Below are 17,584 nucleotides of genomic sequence, written 5' to 3'. Positions count from 1 at the left end.
TATATAAACATCAAATTAACATATTTTACACCTTATACTTACACAATGTTATAGGCCAACTATATCTCAATTTGGGGGGAACAAAGAAACAATTATCAAGGACTTATTGGTGCTGGGCACTGTGTCAGACACTTCAGATACAACAACCACTGAATAATGGGGCAGCCCAATAAGTGAAGGAAAATAATGTCAATCAATGTGGTGAATATTAAATTGATTAAAGATAAGCACACCAAGCTATGAGAATTCATATAAGGGCCAATAAATAAAATTCTACAAGAACAGGATCAGAGATGACTTGCAAGGAAATAAGACTCAATCTGAGTACTGAAGGCAAGAAGTGGGTCAAAAATTTCAGCAGAGGCAGCAACATCTTTAGAGGCATAAAGAAATGAGGAAACTGCAAGTAGTTTAGAGGCTCATACAATATGACAGGTCTGAAATACTAAGGGAGCACTGGGATCAAGACTTGATCTCAGAACAAGCTTGGTCACTGGAAGTGAGCCCAAGGTTTAGAGTGGTATTGTAGTCCAGTGGATAATGTGCGGACTCCTGGGTATTACCCTAGATTTACTTATCCCCACACATACTCTATATCCCTACAGTTTCCATGATAATGTTTGTACCAGAGTCTAAGACAAGATAGAACTTGCAGATAAGAAACTATATACGTGAAGGAAAAAGAGGACAAGATTGATAGGGAAAGGAAAGAGTTATTTACTTAAGAGAGGAAGCTGACTGAACAGTGAGTGTTTACATTATAGATTTCACCATTTTCTCAAAGTAAAAGGATCTCACCAGGTGCTTTGTTTATGGGATAATTATGAAAAGCTTCTTGGGAACATAATGATAAGGATAAGAAATCAATAAGTAACAAGACAATAAAAAATGGATAACTTGGATAAGCCTATTCATTAAGGAAAAACTATTGAAATATAATCTAATAAAACAAATATAAATAAAATATGGAGTTTTAGTTAATAGTAATGTATCAGCATTGGCTCATTAGTTCCGACAAATATACCACATAATGTAAGATGTTAACAACAGGAGAAATGGTGTGCGCTGTACAGAAACTCTATACTATCTTTGCAACTTTTCTATAAACTTAAAACTGTTCTAAATTTTTTTAAGTTACTTAAGTTAAAAAGGATGGTCTTGAAATACGATTTTAACCAGAACGTTTTTTAAAACAATTAAAAAGTGATTTTTTTTTTACATAATTGTAGGTGCATTTATCACCTAACATGACATTTCTTGTGTCAAGGCTGGTTTCAATATCAACAGGGGAGTTACTATGGATTTTACCATCATATGGCAGGGATCAGGAGTCAAAAGCTCTAGTTCATCTTTCTGTCCTGTGATTCTCTAGGATCAAACAATTGTACAGTCTTCTTTCAGCCCCTATTTATTTCCCTTTTAACATAAAATGTAACAGTAATGGTAACATAAGCAATCAATACTTACTGAATTCTGATTTTATGTAGAAATGCTTGTTAGGGCTTTACAAGTATTATTTTGTATAGTTTTCCTGAGAACCCTATGCTCTGTATGCTGTTAATGTCCTCACTGTATAATCAAAGGAGCATTGAGAGATTAAGTTGCTTGAGCCCTGGTAAGTGGTGAGCTGGGCATGATGAAGCTGTCTGACACGAGGGTCCACACCTCTGACCTGATCTCTCCTCTCTGCTCTATTCCCTCCAATTATCTGGGCTTACATATTGTCTTAGAATGCTCTTCACCTTCCTCTGGTGTTTATTGAGAAACTTTATAATTAGATATTTGGGCAATCTGTTGATGCCTGATGGAACACCCAAATGGCAAGATAGCTACTGCATTTCCAGGCACACAACAGGCACTCAGGAAATAGCTATTAAATAGGATTAATTCATCAATATTGAATTCATTATTTGTTAATAATGAATTAATGAATTCATAATTAGTGAATGAATATGAAAAGATCAAAAAATCACTAAGAGTTATTTAGCAGAGGAATATCTCCCAGGCAAAGTTTCCCATAAATTAAAAGTAAATGTGGAACACTTGGGTGGCTCAGCCAGTTGTGTCTGGCTCAGGTCATAATCTCATGGTTCCTGAGTTCAAGCTCTGCATCTGGCTCTCTGCAGTCAGTGCAGAGCTCTTCATATCCACTGTTGTGCTCTCTCTCAGGCCCTCCCCCACTCATGTTCTCAATCTCTCTCTCTCAAAAATAAACATTTAAATAAATAAATGAATGTATGTATGTAAATGTTGTGGTGGCATGCTGACTTCTCTCCAATAATACTTTGTTGTTTCTAGGGCCCTTAAAGGGAGAAATTTGGCAATGGGAAGTGGGATTTTGTTTTCTTTTTTTTTATTATTGTTTTTATTGTTTTAAATTTGTTTCTTATGTTTATTTTTGAGAGAGAAAGAGAAAGAGCATGAACAGGCGAAGAAGAGAGAGAGGGAGACACAGAATCCAAAGCAGGCTCCAGGCTCTGAGCTGTCTGCACAGATCCCGATGCAGGTCTTAAACTCACGAACTGTGAGATCATGACCTGAGCCAAAGTCAGACACTTAACAAACTGAGCTACCCAGGTGCCCTGGAAGTAGGATTTTCTTACCACATTGACCCATTCACAATGTGCAGTTTGAAGCTAGTTTATAAATGTGCAATCTTAGTTTCCATTTGTTCTAGAAATATGAAGTCAATAATCCTCTCATGACATAAGTCAGACTTATCTTTGTCTCCTATCATTTATTTTAGCACGCTGCAAAGAACCACATGATCTGGAAAAAAGGTGCAGACCTACCCCAAATACACATGGGACCCAGAGCAAGACTATCAATGCACCCCATGTAACATATGTCTACAAGCTTTAAATCAAAATAACAAAATTTAAATAAACTTAAATTTTCATGCTCAGAGAACAATATTCTCATACTCATATTTACTACAAGATCAGTGTCAAATTTAAAATCCTGAGATTCCCTGAATTTGTACACCAGACATGGCAGTGTGGAAAGAGCAAGCTTTGGTCCTCAGTCCCCAGCCCACTTCTTCTCGTGGCTCTAAATCCCAACACAAGAGGATTCTGTAGCCCAGATTCCAGGCTCTGTCCACCTACTTAACACAGAGTGCCCTCAACCTAAAGGTTCCCATACCAGTGAGGTCTGTCCTCAGTAGGATAGATCCAAAGAAGAGGCTCAGGCAGACCCTGGAAGTAGACTCAAGGCATTTGAGAAAAGAACTCTGGAGATGATAGAAATCATGTACAGTCTGAAAAACTGAAATGTTATCAACTTAATAAAGGGAATTTTAATATAGATAATGGGTTAAGTACATATTGGAGGATTAAAAATGCAAAAGGGAATACACACAAATCTTGCTTTTCTGACTATAATGCTACCATTCCCAGAAATCAATAGGACACTTCAAATGATTTTCAAAGGCTCTAAATTTTGCTAGGAAAGAGGAATATTAGAAGAAGGGAGGCTGCATCCAACTGATATAAAAAGAAAGCCTGGAGCTTCATGTCCCTGCAATGTGTCTGGCTAGCCCACAATACCACTTAAATCTTCTTGTCAACTCACACACTACTCTCTAGCTAACAGTGTCCTCCTATCTGGTCTTCTAGATATTAACTCCAGGCAAAGGACCTACATGGAAATGTTGTGGAGTTAAAGAGGAGAGTATGATCCATACCAGGGATACTAACTCACTCATACTATCAAGAAATCATCCAAGCTCTTACATGACCACAGGCATCGCAATTTATCTGGTAAATCCTAATATTAGGTGGAATTTCCAATATTTTTTTCCTGAGTTTTGTTTTTCAGCTAAGTATAAAAATCCTCTCTGCTGCAACTAATCAGGAAATAAGTGGACGAATACAAAAATATTGCTAAAAATTTATTGTTATATTATCATTTAGTAAATAGAATTAATACCTTTCCATAGACATAAAAAGTTGCAAAGATCTTCATGCCAGAAGTAGATAACCTTAAATATAAATGTTTTGTGCATGTTTTTAGTAATCTCCTACCTCTGGAGCTCCTCTATAGGTACAGTACAAAATAGGCAATTAGTCCATCTAATTTGGGTAGTCTTTCTGGAAAGAAAAATATTAGCTTAATCTTAATTATCTAAAATTCCTACCTTTCTTACTTGATCATATTTTTTCTGAGTGATCTTATGAAAGTCTCTTAACAAATCTGAGCTCATTAATAAAAGTGAGGTTGAATAGTATCACCAACTCCACAAAGTACTTTTGAGACCTAGAGGTAATAACTATGAGTACTTTAAATCAGTTTATTTCTTCCCGCTCCCCACCCCTTATAGGTCAGAGCTCTTAAACACTATGAACAGTTGAAGAGGCAGCTTATCAACTTGCCCCCACTGTGACTGCACTCAGAGAGAAGCTCCAGAGGAATGGGACGCCTCCTTCTGAGAACCCTCCACAGCAGGGCACTAGGAGTTTCCATCACCTGGCGCTTCCTTTCCTTTACACGTTAACTTCACTGAGAGCAATGTTCATTTATGTGAGTTGAATTCAAGTGCATTTCTAAAATTTGGCACAATATGTTACATAGTTCCTCGGTGAACATTAATACGTGGGATGGTTAGTGCTGTTTTCAGGCTTTGTTAGAGACTGGACTAAAGGGATTCACAACACTTCAGAAGAGACTCTGATGAGATATCAGAAGGAACTTCGTGACACTAGTTGTTACACCCAGAGGAGCAGGACCAGGAAAAAAAAAAAAAAGGAGATGGGATACCTTCTTTCATTAAAGAGAATTTAAAAGTAAAATGAGGGGCATTTATGTGGCTCAGTGGGTTAAGTGTCCAACTTCATTTCAGTTTAGGTCATGATCTCACAGTTTGTTAGTTGGAGCCCTGTATCAGGCTCTGTGCTGACAGTGCAGAGCTTGCTTGAGATTCTCTCTCTCTCTCTCTCTGCCCCTTCTTTGCTCACACTCACTTTCTCTCAAAATAAATAAACACCCAAACTTTAAAAAAAAGGATTTAAAAAATAAGATAAAATAAATCAAAGTGAAATGACTTACATAAATAAAGACTAATCATAGACAAAAGGATAGAAGAGTTGCTCTTTAAAGGTCTCCTCTTAAGCCAGTACTCAATTCCTGGGCCATTACACATTCCTGACTTCCCTACTTAATATTTAACACTTGACAAATCCACTATGCCCCAATATCAATCAACAATAATTATAATTTTCATGCTGGATTTTATATCCAAGTCATCAAATTGATTTTCACACATGCATTTATCCAGGATGAGTCAAGAATGTCCCAAGAAAGTTATGTTTTCTAAATCACATCTTCCTGTTCATCCTTTAATATGGCAGAAGGATGCCACATGCTTTTTTCTCAGCTTCTTCATGGCTGTCTTCATTTCAGCATTTCTGAGTGTGTAGATGAGAGGATTCAACATAGGTGTGATCACTGTGTAAAAGACAGAGAATACCTTATCCACGGAGAAGCTGCAGAAAGGCCTCAGGTAGATGAATACACATGGCACAAAGATCAGGCTGACCACTGTTAGGTGGGAGGCACAGGTAGAGAGTGCCTTGCTCTGGCCCTGACGGAAGCGAGTTCTCACGGTGACAAGGATGATGGCATAAGACAATAGCAAGACCAAGAAGCAGACAAGAGATAGCAGACCACTATTTGAGACCATCAGTACCTCTACTACATATGTGTCCGTGCATGCTAGCTTGATGACCTGTGGGACATCACAGTAGAAGTTGTCCAGTTCAATGGGACCACAGAAGGGCATCTGTATGACCAGTGAGACCTGTGTGATAGAGTGGATGAAACCCCCACACCAACAGGCAAAAACCAACTGAAAGCATAGCTGACGATTCATCACCGTCAAGTAGTGCAAAGGATTACATATGGCAACATACCTATCATAGGCCATGACTGTCAGCAGAAACATCTCACTGGCTCCCAGAAAGTGCAAAAAGTAGATCTGGGCCAAGCATCCTGAAAAAGAGATGATCTTGGCTTGCTGTAGGAAATCTCCTAGCATCTTTGGAACGGTAACACAGCCCAGGCATAGGTCAATGAAGGACAGATGGCCCAAAAAATAGTACATGGGAGATTGGAGCAGGTGAGCATCAGCTCTCACTGTTACCATTATCAAGAGGTTTCCTAAAACAATAGTAATGTAAAACAACAAAAATATTAAGAAGAGAAACAGCTGTAGCTCCCAAGAGGATGATAGGCCCAGAAGAACAAATTCTGTCACCTTAGAATCATTTCTTTTTTTCATCAAGTCAAGAATACCAAGTGACCTAGAGAAAGAAGAATCAAATTGGGACAAGAAAGATTTAACTTAGACAAAAATTAAATTAATTAATTAGTATATATATTATATATAGATTATAAAATATGATTTGGGGTCTGGTGTTTTATGGAATTGTATTCCAAAATGAAAAATCTTAAGCAAGTTCTGTGAGGTAGGAAATATATATTCCTGTATAAATAGAACAAGGAACATTTTTGCATACCTTCCAGCCCTTCATTCTAATAATACTTCTAAGTTACATTTACAACAAACTAGGGAGGGAGAAAATTACCTGGGCATGAGGTGATGAGAATGTGAAAATCATTCCATTTTTTTTTAAGAGACAAAATTATAACCTTTAATGGCAAGAGTTCTGGAATAAAGTCTAGATCCAATGCCCAATTCAATCACTCACCAATTTGGTGACCTCAGACAAGGTATCAAACCTGAGTTTCATTCTTTGTTTCTTCAATCTAATATAGGCATAATAATGTCTTCCAAGGTTGTTTTGACAACCAAATATAATCTATGAACAAAATGCACTTACATAAAAAATACCTTAAGCACCTAAAGTGGGGCAAATTACTTATTCATCTTTGTACTCACACCACAATGTTTACTATGTAATAATTTGTATAATTTATTATATATATAATATTTTATATAATTTTAATTTATATAATTTTAATAGTCTGAAGGAAGAATGCTTTGTACTACAAATTGCTATACTGTACAAAAGTTAGTAGCTATTATAAATGCACATGTTAGGAAACAAATTATTTTGGAAGGATTGAAGGAAGAGCATGTTCTTTATTATCCCAGGTGATGGAGTTTGGGAAGTATGTAGAGACTGGGTAACAGAAAATTAAATCTTTATCTTTAAAGTTAAAGGAATCCTCAACCTCAAGATGAGTTGAACAGTGACTGGAACACACTAATCACCAAAAGAAGAGACCAAGAGCACCGATCCTTATCACTGAGACATGTACAAAAGAGGCTTACTATGATCGATTTCATAGAAAAGGATAATAAAGGAAGTTAGAATTATGCTGCTTTTGGACTTTTCAACAACCATAGGTACACTTAAAAGAAAGTTTACACTAAGATATTGTTTTATCCATTTTTTCCTGCTCTATATTTACATTCTCTTACAATATTGGGTGAGAATATCTAAGACTACAAATAAAAACTCAGGGAACATTGGTACATTCCTTCCATTGAAGTGGCTAAGAATTTGCAGACGTTTCTCTGTCTAGATTAGTATATTTTCAATCTAAAACTAGCTCTTGGTAAAATACTGAGACAATATTTGTATTTTTCTGTCCTCAGTCCCAGTTACGTATTCCATTCCATGTTGTATTTGGTTCTCTCAAATGAGTCAGGGAAACTTATCTGATAGTTATTCAGATATCCAAAAAGAAGAATTCTTAATACCAAAAAATTTTGCTTAGCACATTGCTTCAAAATAAGCAAGTGAGAGAGAGATTTGGGGCCAGAGGAACTATGGGATGTCTTGATCACACCGCATATGTGACCATTCTCTTCACCTGCCTCTATCTGGTGCCCAGGTGCATCTAATCCTACAATGTGATAAATAATGGAAGGAACCACCTCACTCTCTAGAATCATTTTGGACAACAAAACAAAACAAAAAAGACAGGAAACCATTTGTTGTCATAGGTACAGCCCAACTTCAGCTCTAATAAAATGGAAATTTCCCAATCCTCTTTGGATATACCAAAGATTGTGAATTTCCATGCGGAGATGGCATTCTGCCGTTCTTTCCAATTATCTAAAATATTTAATTAGATAAAACCAAGCTTTCATTAAAATCCTGCATCTAATTTCAAACCTCATCTTTGGAAAACTAGAAGGAGCCTGAGGAAGAATAACCAAAATTACTTTTTAAAAATTCAAAAGAGGCTTCTAAAAACAAAGAAGAAAAAAACAGCTGGAAAAAAATAATCTAAAGCATTCTTATAATTTATGGCTGAGTAACAATGTGATTATTTCCTAATGTGAAAACAATATGCAAAGGGTAGTCACTTGTATTACACATTTATTATTTCCACAGGTCAGATATAAAGATAAGCTTGTACTAACACTAAAATTAAACCAATCAGAAGGATAGATTAAGAGTATGTAAAAGATATTAAAATCTAATTACTCCAAAGCATTCTTAAGTCCTAGTCTATGATCTAACTTTTTAAAGTAATATTTAATATTAGGAGACTTCAGTACCATAAATATTTTCAGGTTATTCCTAGGACATTAGCATAATAGGATTTGACTATCAGTGATGTTAAAATCATTACATTTCATGAGACAAATATAGACAACCATAGCTTTAATTGAGGTATGGGCTAGATTCTGGTTATTCTTAAATTTTTTACTAACTGAAGAAATTCTCTGCCTTCAGAATATATGAAAACATAATGCCAACCAATATGGAAAGTTCATTTGCAGTGATGATAAACTGCCATATTTGGTAGAAATACTTCCAGCTTCTACATTTCTGAAGTCTCTGCTCACAGTAAGAAATTCAGCCTGAGAGGATTCTGTGAAGGACAAAATGAGCATTATCCCCATCAGCATGAAGGAATGTCCATCACCTATAAATACCTTTCACCACAACATGTTTTCCTATGTTGACCCCTGCTGGATCTGGGAAGCAACATTTACCCTATCACATATTTCATGCTTCACATTCTAAGAATAAACTAAGAATTTACAAAAGTCAATAAAAATGTTTTTAAGTTGGCAAAAAGAGACAAAGGAATTGAGAATGCTTCATGGAAAATGAAAGTCTTAATGGAAGTACCCAAAGGCAGCATGAGGAAAGAGAATAAATCAAACTCTGTAAACAATTAAGGGTTACTGTGGACAGCTGACCAATTACTCTAGTTTTTCTATGCAAGGAACTAGAGAGGTCTATCCAGAAAATACTAAAGAAGGGAATAAAATTTTCCTTGTGGGAGTGGTTGTGGTTTTGGTTTTTTCAAAAATATATTTTGCTATTTTGTCTATTTTTGTCTGTGTTGAGCTAAAAACATTCTCTGAAGAAGAAATTTGACCACAACGATGACAGAAAGAGATTTGCCAGTTGAAGCTTAAATGCTATGTGAACTTCTTTTGGGTCATCTGATGTATTTTCTAATTTCTCCTAAAACACAAAGAAATGAACATCATTCGCTGAAGATGATACCCATGATGGTATCTCCCATTGAGAAGGGCATAATCTTTCTGCTCTAATTTTTGTTTGAAATATTGCATCTTAAATTTCATTTGGGAAAAGTGAAGAATTTAGAAAAAAAAACCCTGAAATAATTAAATAAATGGAAAATAGGATCTAAGAGAAACTACTGTAGAATTAGGTAGTCCTAAGATGATATTGCCATGAATACAGTGCTTTTGTTACACTAGGCTGATCCTATTTTATCCAAACCTTGTTATCACCTTCCAAGATAATCACCAGTTCTAGAATTCCCTGATGCTATGAGTATTTCCTTACTCTGTGACTGCTTCTAAGTGTATAGACCTAGAACAACAAAACTCATATGAGTTCTTAATTTTAAAAATAATGAGTGTCAGAGAGGTATAAATAGGTTTCAAAAATAGAAGAGGAGCAAAGGAGAATAGAGCTTTGAAAAAACACATTCAAGAAACTTACATGATTGCATGTCAGCAGCTATGGGGGTTCAAGGAAGGAATGTATTAGACTGCTATTCATCCCACCAATCTCAGAGTTTCAGAAAAGCAAAATTAGAAATTCTCAGATGATTATCACATTTGCCCAAGTCTGTGCCCTAACTGCTTCCTTATAAGTCAAGCCCTAGTTGAGCACTGGCTGTACAATTGGAAAGATCTCTTGTCCCCAGGGCTCTGGAGGTTTCTGAGGCTCTTATGGTTCCTCTGCCACTGCTCAGCCTAATGAGCCTTAGGATTCCCTAGGCTACAGTTGTCTGATCTCAGTTCTTGCTAAAAAGCTGACCTTAGACTCCACAGATTGTGAAACAGTCAGACTGTATTGCATATCCCCTTTTACTTACTTTGATTAATCTGGCACTAGATATGCTACCAATTTTCCATGTGTCAGTCTTACCTGACTAAAATGATTCTCACTGCTTTCTATCTGAAACATGGTCCTAAAGAAGACAAGGCTGAATGACAAATACCAGGTTAGCACTACAAGCTATACAAGCACAAACACTTCCTTCAAGGTGTTATAGAACCTTCATATAATATCTGAGTCTCTTGATGCTTCAAGCAACTTATCTAAAGGGTACCTATGTATGGATCTCAACAGAAAACACAGCTGCTGTCATTAGTAATTGATTTTTTTAATGTTGTTTCTTTTTTGTTCTTTTATAGTATATTGTCAAGTTGGTTTCCATTTAACACCCAGTGCTGATCCCCAGGAGTGCCCTCCTCCATGCCCATCACTCCCCTTTTCCCTCTCCCACTCCACCATCAGCCCTCAGTTTGTTCTTAGCATTCAAAAGTGGTTTGCCTTCCTCCTCTTTCCAACTATTTCTTCCCCTTCCTCTCACTCATGGTCCTTTGCTAAGTATCTCCTGTTACACTTAGGAATGAAAACATATAGTATCTGTCCTTCTCTGCTTGACTTATTTCACGTACCATGACACCCTAGAGGTCCATCTACTCATTGCCATGTAGTATTACATTCTATAGTTAAACCACATTTTCTTAAACCATTCATCAGTTAATAGACATTTAGGGTATGTGCATGATTTGGATATTGTTGAAAGGCACTGCTATGAACATTGGGATATATGTGCTCCTATACAACAGCACTTCTCTATCCCTTGGGTAAATCCCTAGCAGTGCTATTGCTGGTTCATAGGGGAGTTCTATTGTTAGTTTTTTGGGAAACCTCCACACTGTTTTCCAGAGCAGCTGCACTAGTTTACATTCCCACCAACAGTGTAGGAGGGTGCCAGTTTCTCCACATCCTTGCCACCATCTATAGTCTCCCACACCAGTGTGAGATGGTGTCTCACTGTGGTTTTGATTTGTATTTCCCTGATGATGAGAGATGCTGAGCATCGTTTCATTTGTCTGTTGGTCATCTGGATGACGTCTTTGGAGAAGTGTCTATTCATGTCTTCTGCCCATTTCTTCACTAGATTATTTGTTTCTGGGGTGTGGAGTTTGGTGAGTTCCTTATAGATTTTGGATATTAGCCCTTTATCCAATATGTCATTTGCAACTATCTTTTCCCATTCCATTGGTTGCCTATTAGTTTTCTTAATTGTTTTCCTTTGCAGTGTAGAAGCTTTTTATCTTGAGGAGGTCCCAATAGTTCATTTTTGTTCTTGATTCCCTTGCATTTAGGGATGTGTCGAGGAAATTGCTGTAATTGAGGTCAAGGAGGCTGTTTCCTGCTTTTTCCTCTAGGGTGTTGATGTTTTCCTGTCTCACATTCAGGTCCTTCATCCATTTTGAGTTTATTTTTGGGTATGGTGTAAGAAAGTGGTCTAGTTTCATTCTTCTGTATGTTGCTGTCCAGTTTTCGCAGCACACCTGCTAAAGAGGCTGTCTTTTTTTTCCATCGGATACTCTTTCCTACTTTGTCAAAGAGTAATTGGCCATACATTTGTGGGTCCACTTCTGGGTTCTCTATTCTATTCCATTGGTCTATGTGTCTGTTTTTATGCCAATGCCATACTGTCTTGATGATGACAGCTTTGTAGTAGAGGCTGAAGTCTGGGATTTTGATACCTCCTGTTTTGGTTTTCTTCTTCAATATTACTTGGACTATCAGGGTCTTTTGTGGTTCCATACCAGTTTTAGGATAGTTTGTTCTAACTTTGGGAAGAATGCTGGTGCAATTTTGATTGGGATTGCATTGAATGTGTAGATTGTTTTGGGTAATAATGACATTTTAACAAAGTTTATTCTTTTAATCCATGAGCATGGAATGTATTTCCATTTCTTTGTGTCTTCTTCAATTTCCTTCATAAGTTTTCTGTAGTTTTCATCATACAGATCTTTTACATCTTTCATTAGGTTTATTCCTAGGTATATCATGGTTTTTTGTGCAATTATGAATGGGATCAGTTTCTTGATTTCTCTTTCTGTTGCTTCATTAGTGGTGAATAAAAATGCAACCAATTTCTGCACGTTGATTTTGTACCCTGCAACTTTGCTGAATTCATGGATCAAGTCTAGCAGGCTTCTGGTGGAATCAATCGGGTGTTCCATGTAGAGTATCGTGTCCTCTGCGAAAAGTGAAAGTTTGACTTCATCCTTGCCAATTCTGATGCCTTATATTTACTTTTGTTGTCTGATTGCTGGTGCTAGGACTTCTATCACTATGATAAGCAACAGTAGTGAGAATGGACATCTCTGTCATGTTCCTGATCTCAGAGTAAAAGCTGTCAGTTTTTCCCCATTGAGGATGATATTAGATGTGGGCTTTTCATAAATGGCTTTTATGATGTTTAAGTAAGTTCCTTCTATCCTGACTTTCTCAAGGGTTTTTATTAAGAAATGGTGCTGTATTTTGTCAAATGCTTTTTCTGCATCTATTGACAGGATCATATGGTTTTTATCTTTTCTTTTGTTAAGGTGATGTATCACCTTGATCAATTTGTGAATATTGAACCAGCCTTGTAACCCAGGAGTCAATCCCACTTGATATTGGTGAATAATTCTTTTTATATGCTGTTGAATTCGATTTGCCAGTATCTTATTTTTACATCTATATTCATCAAGGATATTGGCCTGTAGTCTCGTTTTTTGTTGGGTCTCTGTCTGGTTTGGGAATCAAAGTGATGCTGGTGTTGTAGAATGAGTTTGGAAGTTTTCCTTCTGTTCCTATTTTTTGGAATAGCTTGAGAAGAATGAGTATTAACTCCACTTTAAATGTCTGATAGAATTCCCCTGGGAAGTGACCTGGCCCCAGGCTCTTATTCGTGGGAGATTTTTGATAACTGATTCGATTTCTTCACTGGTTATGGGTCTGTTCTGATCTTCTATCTCTTCCCATTTGAATTTTGGTAGTTCCTTTGTGTTTAGGAATTTGTCCATTTCTTCTACATTGTCTAGTTTGTTGGCATATAATTTTTCATAGTATTCCCTGATGATTGCTTGTATTCCTGAGGGATTGGTTGTAATAGACCCATTTTCATTCATGATTCTATCTACTTGGGTGTTGTCTCTTTTTTTGTCCTGAGGAACCTGGCTGCAGGTTTATCAATTTTGTTTATTTTTTTCAAAAAACCAACTCTTGGTTTCATTGATCTGCTCAACTGTTCTTTTGGATTCTACATTGTTTATTTTTACCCTGATTTTATTATTTCTCTTCTTCTGCTGGCTTTGGGGTGCTCTTGCTGCTCTCCTTCTAGTTCCTTTAGGTGCACTGTTAGATTTTGTATTTGCGCTTTTACTAGTTTGTTGAAATAGGCCTGGATTGCAATATACTTTCCTCTTACAACTGCCTTTGCTGCAACCCAAAGACTTTGAATTGTTGTATTTCCATTTTCATTTGTTTCCATATATTTTTTAATTTCTTCTCTAATTGCCTGATTGGCCCAATCATTCTTTAGTAGGGTGGTTTTTAACCTCCATGTTTTTGGACATTTTCCAGACTTTTTCCTGTGATTGATTTCAAGTTTCATAGCATTGTGTTCTGAAAGTGTGCATGGTATGAACCCAATTGTTTTATATTTATTGAGGGCTGCTTTACAACTCAGAGTGTGGTCTATCTTGGAGAATGTAACATGTGCACTAAAAAAGAAAGTGAATTTCCAAACCTCAGTATGTAGAGTTCTAAATATATCTGTCAAATCCATCTGTTTCAATGTGTCATTCAGGTTCATTGTTTCCTGAGTGATTTTCTGTCTAGTTGATCTATCTATTGTTGTAAATGGAGTATTAAAATCCCCTGTAATTAGCACATTCTTATCAATAAGATTGTTTCTGTTTGTGATTAATTGTTCTAGGTATTTTTGTGCTTCCAAATTCGGTGCATATATGTTTATAATTGTTAGCTCTTCCTGATGGATAGACCCTGTAATATTACATAATGCCCTTCTTCATCTCTTGTTATTTCCTTTACTTTAAAGTCCAGTTTGTCCAATACAACTATGGCTACTCCAGCCATTTTTTACTTCTAGTCACGATAGATATGTCTCCATCCCCTTACTTTCAATCTGAAGGTGTCTTCAGGTCTAAAATGAGTCTCTTGTAGACAGCAAATAGATGGATTTTGTTTTTTTATCCATTCTGCTACCCTATGTCTTTTGATTGGAGTATTTAGTCCATTTACATTCAGTGTTATTATTGAAAAATATAAGTTTAGATTCATTGTGTTCTCTGTAGGGTTCATGCTTGTAGTGGTGTTTCTGGTACTTTGTGTTTCTTGCAACATTTCCCTCATAGAGTCCCTCTTAAGATTTCTTGTAGGTCTGGTTTAGTGGTGATTAATTCCTTCAATTTTTATTTGTTTGGGAACACCTTTATCTCTCCTTCTATTCTGAATAACAGGCTTGTTGGATAAAGAATTTTTGGCTGCATATTTTTTCTGTTCATCACATTGAAGATTTCCTGCCATTCCTTTCTGGCCTTCCAAGTTTCAGTAGATAGGTCTGTAACTACTCTGATAGGTTTCCCTTTGTATGTTAAGGCCCTTTTATCCCTAGCTGCTTTCAGAATTTTCTCATTTTCCTTATATTTTGCCAGTTTCACTATGATATGTCATGCCAAAGGTTGATTCAAGTTATGTCTGAGGGGAGTTCTCTGTGCCTCTTGGATTTCAATGTGTTTCCTTCCCCATAATGGGGAAGTTCATGGCTATAATTTGTTCAAGTACTTCCTTCAGCTCCTTTCTCTCTTTCTTCTTCCTCAGGAGTTCCTATGATATGGATGTTGTTCTGTCTGTTTGTATCACTCAGTTCTTGAATTCTCCTTTCATGCTCCTGTATCAATTTCTCTTTTTCTCGGCTTCCTCTTTTTCTATAATTGTGTCTTCTAATTCACCTGATCTCTGCTCTGCCTCTTCAATTCATGCAGTGGTTGCCTCCATTTTATTATGCACTTCACTTACAGCATTTTTTAATTCATCACAACTATTCTTAAGGTCTATAGTCTTTGTAGCAATGTTTCTCTGATGTCTCTCATGCTTTTTTTCAAGCTCAGTGATTAATTTTATGACTATTGTTCTAAATCCTTGCTAAGTTATGTTGCTTATATCTGTTCTGAACAATTCTGTAGTTGTGACTTCTTCCTGGAATTTCTTTAGAGGAGAGTTCTTCCATTTCATCATTTTGGCTAGCTTTCTGACTCTTGTCAGTTTTAAAAGCTTGTTATGTGCTCTGCACCTGTGAGTATTGCTATATTAAAGGAGGCTCATTGATTCTCCAGGAATCAATTCAGGAGGTGTTCTTTTAATAGTGTCCCTTGGTGTCTCTCTTGTTGTGCCTTTGGTCATTTCATTTCTCTACTCGTAGTGATATTTGGGACTCCCCACCATGTGTACTTTGGCTTGTTTCTTGAGGTAGCCCTATGAGGCTGTCCTCTTAGTGGACTCTGTCACTTTTCCTCCCAGACTCTTGCAGTTCTGTGTCTGACGGTTTCAGTCCTTCTTCGTCTGAGGGATGCTGGCAGGCAAAAAGTACAGAGCTCCATACTTCTCCACCATCTTGCCTCCTTCCCTGTTATAATGTTTCTTAACCTCTCACTTCCAGGCCAGCATTCATCAGCTCTGTCCCTGTCACCGCCATCATTCTCTACCTGCACTCCCCTTCCTATGTAGCCAGATCACTGGTTGATCAAGAAAGGATGTGACTTGGGGACAGCCCAAGTCTGAGTTACAAAGGAGGAATTCTGAGGGAAGGGCAGGCAGCTTTCCTGCCCTCTCCAGGCTGCCACTCTCCCTGCACCTCCACATCAGTAATTGAATATTTTTATAAATTGTTTCTGTCAAAGTATATTTTTAAAAAGTTATAAACAAAATTCTCAAATTCATGTTTAAAACATGTCAATTCTCAGTTGCATCCTTTGACTTCTTTTTCTTTTTTAAACTATCCTTACTGTCCGATTCAGTTTCTGACACGGAGCTTTCATAAGATTTATGTGAACAGTTCTTCTTTTCCTTTTTTCTTTTTCCTCGTTTTTTATCCTCATCTTCAGAATCCAAAGAACTGATGGAAGAATCAGAGCTTGATGAAGAAGAAGATGAATACCTACCAGATTTCTTCTTTTCTTTTTTCTTTCTCTGTTTTTTTTTTTATGAGCTTTCACTTCCACTTAATAATTTCTCCCTGTGTTTTTCTAGCTCTTTCTTCCAGTTCTCATTCATTTTTTTCTTCAAATTCAGCCAATGCCTTGGAGCCTTTCTTTTTCTCCTCTAGTTGTTCTTTCATTTCTTCCCAGGTAGGCCTTGGTCAATTCAGATAATCTTGGATCGTTGGTCCTGAAGACTGGATTGGCCCCCTGGATCTGGCCATTGCTATTGGGTTCATATAGGCCACCTGATTGTCCCGCTTCCCCATGGTGCAGAACTAAGCGCACAGTCAGACGCCAAGGGAGATCAGGCCGGAGAGGCGGCAGAGGTGGGCCCACCACAGGAAGGACTCAGCAAAAAAAGAAAGATGTATCCTGAAGATAAACCTTTATCATCTGAGTCCTTATCAGAATCAGATTATATTGAAGAAGTACGAGCAAAAAAGACGAAAAGCAGTGAAGAACGAGAAAAAGAAAAAACAAAAAAGAAAAAGAAGCATAAGAAACACAGTAAGAAGAAGAAAAAGAAGGCTGCTAGTTCCAGTCCTGACTCACTGTAACATTAAGAAAAATCAGGATTCCTTTATAAAGAAAGTGCAATGTCTAAGGAAATTTCAACTGTGAAAATTATGACATAATTACTAAAGTGCATGAATTTTCTTGTTTTTAGAATTATTCCTGGACTATTCAGTAGCCACTCGGATGCCTCTGTGTAAAAGGGCCATACTTGTTGCCTGCTGCCTGAACATCTATTTTTTCTCTTCCAGTGCTTAACAACTCTGGGAGATAACATATTGCAGTTGTGCTAGTGGTTGAGATATTTGGGGATAAAGTTAATATTTTTGACCAGAAGTATCTAATGATAAATCAGCAGAAATTGAATCTGGATATATCATTAAGAGGTAATTAGAAATGACCAGATGACTCTAGTTAACATTTTTGAAATGTTAATACCCATTGATATTTCAGAATCCTTATTCTGTAGATAAGTGTATTTTAATTTTTTCCCCTTATATACTTCTATTTACTTGGGGAAGGAGCTTT

The 17,584-nt window shown here is 36.8% G+C and overlaps 2 protein-coding genes and 1 pseudogene across 2 annotated transcripts in view; all 3 read right to left on the bottom strand.

Annotated features, from left to right (window-relative positions):
• LOC115302071 (olfactory receptor 4M1) overlaps positions 1-17,584 on the bottom strand; it is a 153,304-nt gene that overhangs the window by 22,675 nt on the left and 113,045 nt on the right. The window lies entirely within an intron of this gene.
• On the bottom strand, positions 5,337-6,277 carry LOC115302263 (olfactory receptor 4Q3-like). Its single transcript, XM_029952215.1, is given in 2 exon segments — positions 5,337-5,362; positions 5,365-6,277. Coding segments are annotated over 2 exon segments (939 nt in total).
• On the bottom strand, positions 16,296-16,815 carry LOC115302262 (annotated as a pseudogene).

This window comes from Suricata suricatta, chromosome 9 (genome assembly GCF_006229205.1).
Source record: "Suricata suricatta isolate VVHF042 chromosome 9, meerkat_22Aug2017_6uvM2_HiC, whole genome shotgun sequence".
NCBI classification, from domain to species: Eukaryota; Metazoa; Chordata; class Mammalia; order Carnivora; family Herpestidae; genus Suricata; species Suricata suricatta.
This window is presented reverse-complemented; position numbering and strand designations above follow the sequence as displayed.